Raw genomic sequence first — 8,389 nt, 5'->3', positions numbered from 1 at the left:
CTGGTTGGTCGATGGGAGGAATGAATCTGGTCGGTAGCTGGAAGTGAAGGTCAGAGGTGGGGCTGGGAAGGGAGTAGGAGACAGCTGGGAGGGTTATTTGAAGTTATGTGGAAGACGAGGTGTTATTCCTCCAATTTGCGGTCTGATTCGCTGTGGCAATAGAGGAGGCAGAGGATAGACATATCGAGGGAGTGGGAAGGGGAATTAAAATCGGCAGTGACCATTTCAATTCCACTTCTCACTCCTTCTCCAGCATTCAGCTTTCAGCGCTCATTATCTTAATCTGCGCATTAGAGTTAAAATTCTTGAATATTTTTAATAAAAGGTTCATTATATAAAACACAACCTTTCTTTTGAAATGCAACAATTTTATTGCCCCCTTGAAGGCAATCTAGAGGAATTCTATTGATGGAAACTAATCTCCTTGTTGATTGGCAAAGTTTTTTTTACTCTAAGGTAATTCAAGCATATTATACTGTGCATACATTCCTTGTGTAACATTATAAACTCTCTCAATCAAATTCACAGCACTCCAAAGTTTGTCTTTGGTCTCCTTGCTGCCTTCCAGACACAGTATCTGAAGGAACTCTGTCCGTGCTGGAAGGGCAAGGAATGCAATCCCAGCAGCTTTTCGTACAAGCCAGCTGTGATATTTAGCAAGGGACTGTTCATAGGCTTCAGCGCAACCGATGGACATCGAGTCATTCTCAGAGCTGGTCCTGATGTTATCAAGGAAGAGCTGCAGCCACCGCAGTGCTCGATGGAGACGGAGTAAAGTGCGGCAGCCGGATTGCAGACGGTCTCTGGGAAGTTCATGCAAGTTAACCACATTATTCGTTAATTCATAATTTATCATGGACCTCATGGAGATGTATTCCTTTCCATGCACTCCCTGCTGATGCTCAATGAGTATTCTTATTTTGCTGGTAACTTCTTCCGATATAAATCCAAATATGGTGCCAAGTGCGTTGATAAATCTGAAAACAAACCAGATTGTGTTTCAGGAACAATAGGCTTCATCATATTCGCTCAGGAGCCAAGTCATGTGAGAACGATTAGACCATTGCCAATGCCTAGTGCTGGAAAATGAGAACAGATAACGAAAACTCCTTGCTAATAACGTGCCACAATCACATCTCTTACTCAACAATCAATTACTGCATAATTAATCCTTCCTTGTTTTATCTAGTGATTCCCATCAAACACTCCCAGAACAGACATAGCAACACAAATCCCCAGCTCCACGAACAGAACTACAACAGATATAGCACAGAGTTGGAAACAGAGCAAGCAACTTCTACTCTTTTAAAAGTAAAGATCACTCTACACTGTCCCCATCAAACACTCCCAGGACAGGGACAGCACAGGGTTAGATACAGAGTAAAGCTCCCTCTACACTGTCCCCCCCATCAAACATTCCCAGGGACAGGGACAGCACGGGGTTAGATACAGAGTAAAGCTCCCTCTACACTGTCCCCCTATCAAACACTCCCAGGGAGAGAGACAGCACGATGTCCGCTACAAAGTAAAGCTCTAATCACTCTTCTAAATTGCAAGTAAACTGTCCTCAACACTGTTCCCATTAAACACTCCCACTGGACAGGTACAACACAGGTTAGAATCGAAGTAAAGTTGCCTCTATTCTTTTAAATTGGAAGTGAGGCTCCCTCAGCACTGTCACTCGCTCCCTATAATTTTTAAATGACAGTAAAACTCCCTCTACCCTTTTCTCCACAAACATGTGCAAGACAGGTACATCACGGGAGTTAGATGCTTCTGCACGCCTGTACAACATTCTCTGGATCAAGCTATGAAGTATTAATCATGCCAGTTTATGCAAACTTGGGTGTTTTAAATGTGGATCTGCCCTTCAGTAATTCTTTTTATGTATTTATATTCATGTATTATGTAGAGGGCGGCACAGTGGTTAGCACTGCTGCCTCACAACGCCAGGGACCCGGGTTCAATTCCCACCTTGGGCAACTATCTGTGTGGAGTTTCCACATTCTCCCCATGTCTGCATGCGTTTCCTCCAGTTTCCTCTCACAGTCCAAAGATGTGCAGGCTAGGTGAATTGGCCATGCTAAATTGCCCGCAGTGTTTGGTGCATTAGTCAGGGGTAAATGTAGGGGAATGAGTCTGGGAGGGTTGCTCTTCGGAGGGTCGATGTGGACTTGTTGGGCCAAAGGGCCTGTTTCCACATTGTAGGGAATCTAATCTAATTTCACATCATACATGAATATTTACCTTTATTTGGTGTTATCTAAAGAATAAGTTGGTTCTTTTGGATAGTCTTCACAAACATTTAGATTAATGAAAAGTTATTCCATGAGCTAAAACGGCTTTAACACTATCGTATGTGTAATCATCACAGACAGTGAAACATTAATAGCCGTTATTATCCACCACCCTCCCCTCTGTCATCTTTAACAAAATTTAGGCAAAAATGGGTGGACTGGATTACAAAAGATTGAAGTCAACAAACTAAGTGAGTGGTTTAGATTTGACATTTGACATACAGGAGCTGACTGTACTGGACCAGTAGCCTGTTTTTGTACTGCAATAGCTTAGCTTTTCTGGGTGTCTATGGTTTCAACAATAATTTGTCTGTGTCAGCAAAGGACTCAATTGATTTTCATAACCAGTCAAACTGAGGGTTTAAATACTCCCAAAAGTAAGAAATTTCCCTTTAAAAAGGTCCAAAAAATGGAACATGTCCTGAAAGATGTTAAGTATCCATTTAGGAAAAAGCAGTCATTTTCTTTAGTCTCTGTCAAAAATTCCTATTTAATTCTTTGTCCTATCTCAGCTAGATTGCTAACAACCTTTTAGATCAATATTTGACCCTGAGCGGAGGGTTCAATCCATCACCAAGATCACACACTGTCATTCTGTAATAAATCCTGTCTCCAAACCTGATCTCTTTCATTTACATTTATTACCTCAAGATTTGACTATTCCAATGTTTCCAGATATGCCTCCCTTAGTTAATCCAAAACTCTGCAGGCCATATATCCCATCAAATATTCCCAAAGCAAGTATGGTATGGGGTTAAGCTTCCTCTACTCTGTTAAACTGAAAGAACAGCTCCCTCTATACTATCCATATCATGCGCTGTCAGGACAGATACAGCACAAGGTTAGATACAAAATAATGCTATCTTGTACCAGCCCTCATTGAGGTATCACTCCTTGACCCACAAATGACTATAGTACGAGGTTGGCAAAGCTACAATTCATCCTTAGGCTCAAAAATCACCATGCTTTACTTCTCCATGTCTTTGTAAGCTCTTTCTGCCCTATAAACTTCTGAGAACTATATATTTCTCCAACTTTAGCCTTAAGAGGCTTAAATCCTCATTTCTCTTACCTCATGATTATTAGCTACACCATCAATTGTTTAAGCTCCAAACTCGAGAATTCTCTCGATAACCTTACCCTTGTTTTTTAAGAAATCCTTTCAAATCTTCACTTTGAGCAACCCTTTCGTTTCTTGTCCTGTTCTATGGCTCAGTGTCATCTTTTTGGCAAATCACACCCCAGTAAAGTGTCTCTTGGACATTTTTCTACATGACATGGTTTGTGATTATTAAAATGTTACTACTTGATTCAACGTTCATGTACCCTTATATTTCACAGAACACAGGAAATAGGAAAAGGCTTTCATGCCTGCTCTGCCATTCTGTAAGATTATGGCTGATCTCTCCCAGGATTCAATTCCTCTTTCCATTCAGCTTCTTATAGTTCTTACCTCCTTGAGATTTCAAGTATCTACCTACTTCCATGATTTAACCTCCACACTTCTCTGGGGCAGACAATTCCAGACAAAACTCTGGGAGGACAAATTCTTTTGCATCTCAATTTTAGGTAAGTCACTTATTGCTATGTTTCCTAGTTTTAGATTCACTCATTAGTGGAAATATCTTCTCAAAATCTAACCTGTTCAGACACCTCAGAATATTTAACATTTCAATGAGATCACCCTCCTCATTCTTCTGAACTCTAATAAACAAAGGCCTAATGTGTTTAGCCATTATTAATAAATCCAACTCCTTCATCCTAGGAACCAGGCCAGTGAATCATTTTTTTAATTGCCTCCAGTGCCAGTGTATCCTTTCTTAAATACAGAGGCTAAAACAATGCAATACTCCAGATGTGCTCTCACCAATATCCTGCACATTTGAAACAAGTCTTGCCTACTTTTAAACTCTAATTCCCAGCAGTGGGGGCCAAAATTCCATTTGCTTTCTTAATTACTTGCTACACCTGGCAACTTTTTGTATTCCATGCAAAGGACTACCCAGATCTATTTGTGTTCCAATTTCCTGGAGTCTATCTCTGTTTAAATAATAATCTGCCTTTTAATTCTTCCTCCCAAAGTGCCTAACCTTATAATTTCCTACATTAAATTTCAACTGTCAAGTTTTTGCCCATTTACTCAACATTTCCATATATCCTTGCAGATTCTTTATGTCCTATTACAACATGCCCTCCCATCTATTTTTGTCAACAAAGTTGGATGCATTACACTCTGCCCTCTCCTCCAAATCATTAATATAAATAGTAAATAATTGGGCTCCTGAGATTGAACCTTGTGGAACTCCATGAGTTATGTCTTTCCAAACTCTAGAAAGACCCATTAACCCCAACTGTCTTGTTCCCTGTATGTTAACCAATCGTTAACTCATGCTACCATATCACTCCCATAATTAAGAGTAGTAAAGATTGTTTCCTTACCTTTCACCATAATACCAACTGCATTGCAATATCTGTCCTGCTTCACTGTTGACATCCTTGTTCATACCTCATCATTCACAATTTAAGTTTTTTTAAAATCTCCTAGATTGTTTGGATGCCTCAGCCTTTTATGAGCTTCAGTTCATCAAAAACACAGTAGGTCAGGACCTATCATACACAAGGTCTCATGACCCTTTCATATTCCCTTCACCTAGTTCCCTCCAAGCTCCAATAGTTCCCCAATTCCCTGTATCCAAACTCCAGAACACATTTTTTTTGTTGTCCAGCATCCTTCAGTCATTTTTCTTCACTTACATCTCACAGATATTCTGGTCTCAACATCCAGGTATTTGTCCTGTGATCTATCTACACAGACATAAACCTACTCTTCTTTATAGAACATAAAAAAGTACAGCACAGATCAGGCCCTTTGGCCCACGGTGTTGTGCAGAGGATTAATCCTAATGTAAAATAAAATAACCTAACCTACTCACCCATGAATTCACTGCTGTCCATGTGCATGTCCAGCAGTCGCTTAAATGTCCCTAATGACTCTGCTTCCACCACCACCGCTAGCAACGTATTCCATGCATTTACATATATTTCTCTCAATACTTACCTTTGTTTTGCCAACTTCACCTGTGCTGTCAAATTAAGATGATTTGATTAATATTTTGTTTGCTTACTTTTGGAGTTCTGTCCATCCTTCAAGATAGCTTTTAAGTAAAATATCTTCATTCTTCATCAAAGAAGCTTGGAATGCAGCTTGGACCCGATTGATTTGGAAATTGCTGTTGTCACACTTCTCTCTGTGATTTTTATCCACGGAATTCATTAACTTTGAAGCATCCATGTGCTGACCCCATTCAAAGTTATGCAAGAACAAGAACAGGCTATTAAATTAGTTAATTAAACTTAATACTTATAAACTTAACAACTGTATTATCTATTATAGACTGTTCCTTTCTTCGCTTCTCTTTGTCTGTTATGTCTCTTAATGCTGCCTTTCCCTGTAGCTCTTTGGCGTAGGAATTGCAGAACATCGGCTTGCTGCATCTCAGTATTACAGATACAGTCACACTGGCAAGGCTCACAATGCACTTCATGCCCAGGTTACTTAATTCTGCATTTTATAACCTGAATGAAAAATCAAATACAAATTTTAAATAATAGCTCCTTTCACTTTACAAGGACATTTTTCAAGTTTGCAATGTGGGGACTATGGCGCAGCAACTTCTGTTTAAATGGGAGCAAGATCAATCACTGAATTTAATTATGTTGATTGAAATGCGAATGTGCCAGGATACTGCCTTTTGGAAAGTTCCCTGGGATTTTGCATGTCAACTTGAGAGGGCAGAAAAATTTGGTTTAATGTCTCATTAAAAGTATAGGCAGGGTATGTCAACAGTTTCTTCAGGAATAAGATTTCCCAAATTGCTAAAGACTCTAAGAATTGTACTTATAGGAGTAGGGTTAGGGGCAGCCAATTAAAGATGTTGGAAGTTGTGCTAGTTACATAAACTACACTGATCCATACCTAGGTACATACCTAAATACCTCCCATATTTAGGTACAGTGTTTACTTCTTAACATTTGTGGTCGATAAGTTAGTTGAGAAGATTCTGAGATAAGATATATAATACGTGACAGGGGTTTGATTAGGAATAGGCAGCATGGCTTTGTGAGTGGGAGATCATGCCTCACAAATTTGTTAGCATTCTTTGATGAAGTGACCAGGAAGGTTGACAATGGCAGAGCAGTATATGTAGTCTATATGGATTTAAGTAAGGCCTTCCACATAGTAGGCTGCTTTGGAAGGTTAGATTGCATGGAATCCAGGGTGAACTGGCAAATTGGATATACAATTGGCTTGATAGTAGGAAGCAGAAGGCAATAATGGAAGGATTCTTGTCGGATTGGAGGCCTGTGATGAGTGGAGTGCCTCAGCAGTCACTGCTGGGCCCATTACTGCTTGTTATCTATATCAATGATTTGGATGAAAATGTACAAGGCATGATTAGTAAGTTTGCTGATGACACTAAAAACAGGGGTATCATGGACAGTGAGGAAAGTTATCAGAAGTTGCAGCAGGACATTGATCAGCTGGGGAAGTGGGCTATGAAATGGCAAATGGAGTTTAACGTAGTTAGGTGTGAGATTTTGCATTTTGGAAAGTCAAATCAACATAGGAGTTTCATGGTGAATAGTAGGGCCTTAAGGTGTGTAGTGGAACAGCAGGACCCTGAGGTTCAAGTGCACGTTTCTCTGAAAGTGGAGTCACAGGTAGATAGGGCAGTGAAGAAGTCTTTTGGCACTCTGGCCTTCATCAGTCAGGGCATTTAGTATAGAATGGGAAGTTATGTGGCAGTTGTACAGAACATTGGTGAAGTCACATTTGGATATTGTGTACAGTTTTCGTCACCTTGTTATAAGAAGGATGTTATTAAACTGGAAAGAGTGCAGAAGAAATTTACAAGGATGTTGCCAGGACTCAATGGTCTGAGTTATAGGGAAAGGTTGGACAAACTACGACTTTTTTCTTTAGAGGCTAGGAGACTAAGGGGTTCCTTATAGAGGTGTATAATGTCATGAGAGCATGGATTGAGTGAATACACTTTTCTTTTTCTCAGGGTTGGGGAATTACAGACTAGAGGGCATCAGTTTAAAGTTAGAGGGGAAGGAATAAAAGAGAACCTGAGGGGCAACTTTTTTTACACAGAGGGTGATACATATACGGAATGAGCTGCCGCAGAAGTGGTTGAAGTGGGTACATTAACAACATTTAAAAAGCATTTGGACAAATACATGGATAAGGAAGGATTAGAAGGATATGGGCCAAATGCAGGGAAAGTGAGGTTGACATGGACAGACATTTTGGTTGGCATGGACCATTTTGGGCCAAAGGGCCTGCCTCTGTGTTCTAGGATTCTGTGACTTTATTGACCTCAGGTAGAACATATTGGCCACTGAAGAGGTATGGCACAGTTACACCAGAATGATCCAGGGATTAAGAAAATTAAATTGTGAGTTTATAAAATTGAGAGGAAAACTGATCAAAAGGTTCAAAGTTTGTGAGAAGGTTTGTAGCTCGGGTGCTCGTTGCTGTGGTTCTGTTCGCCGAGCTGGAAGTTTTTGTTGCAAACGTTTCGTCCCCTGTCTAGGTGACATCCTCAGTGCTTGGGAGCCTCCTGTGAAGCGCTTCTGAGGTGTTTCCTCCGGCATTTATAGTGGCCTGTCCCTGCCGCTTCCGGTTGTCAGTTTCAGCTGTCCGCTTTAGCGGCAATTATATTGGGTCTAGGTTGATGTGTTTGTTGATGGAGTTTGTGGATGAGTGCCATGCTTCTAGGAATTCCCTGGCTGTTCTTTGTTTGGCTTGCCCTATAATGGTAGTGTTGTCCCAGTCAAATTCATGTTGCTTGTCGTCTGCGTGTGTGGCTACTAGGGATAGCTGGTCGTGTCGTTTCATGGCTAGTTGATGTTCATGGATGCGGATCGTTAGCTGTCTTCCTGTTTGTCCTATATACACCAGAACTGCAAAAAGAGGAAGAGGAACACCTATACAAGGTATTCACCAAAAACGGATATCCTCGCAATTTCATCAACAGATACCTAAGGGAAAGACAACGGAACGAGGACATGCCACAACCCAAAGG

At 40.6% G+C, this 8,389-nt stretch overlaps 1 protein-coding gene across 1 annotated transcript in view; it reads right to left on the bottom strand.

Moving 5' to 3' along the window:
- Positions 1 to 351: 351 nt before the first annotated feature.
- The window catches only part of LOC122543406 (ceramide-1-phosphate transfer protein-like), a 17,230-nt gene continuing 9,192 nt past the window's right edge, over positions 352 to 8,389 (bottom strand). The window contains exons 3-4 of the mRNA XM_043682112.1: positions 5,423 to 5,592; positions 352 to 977 (exon numbers count right to left, since the gene is read on the bottom strand). Of these exons, the coding sequence (XP_043538047.1) occupies positions 452 to 977; positions 5,423 to 5,592 (696 nt within the window). The 3' untranslated portion in view covers positions 352 to 451. The remainder of the gene's footprint in view (positions 978 to 5,422; positions 5,593 to 8,389) is intronic.

The sequence above is a fragment of the Chiloscyllium plagiosum genome, chromosome 43 (assembly GCF_004010195.1).
Source record: "Chiloscyllium plagiosum isolate BGI_BamShark_2017 chromosome 43, ASM401019v2, whole genome shotgun sequence".
Lineage (NCBI taxonomy): Eukaryota > Metazoa > Chordata > Chondrichthyes > Orectolobiformes > Hemiscylliidae > Chiloscyllium > Chiloscyllium plagiosum.
The sequence above is the reverse complement of the archived record's forward strand: the minus strand, read 5'-3'. Positions and strand labels throughout refer to the sequence as shown.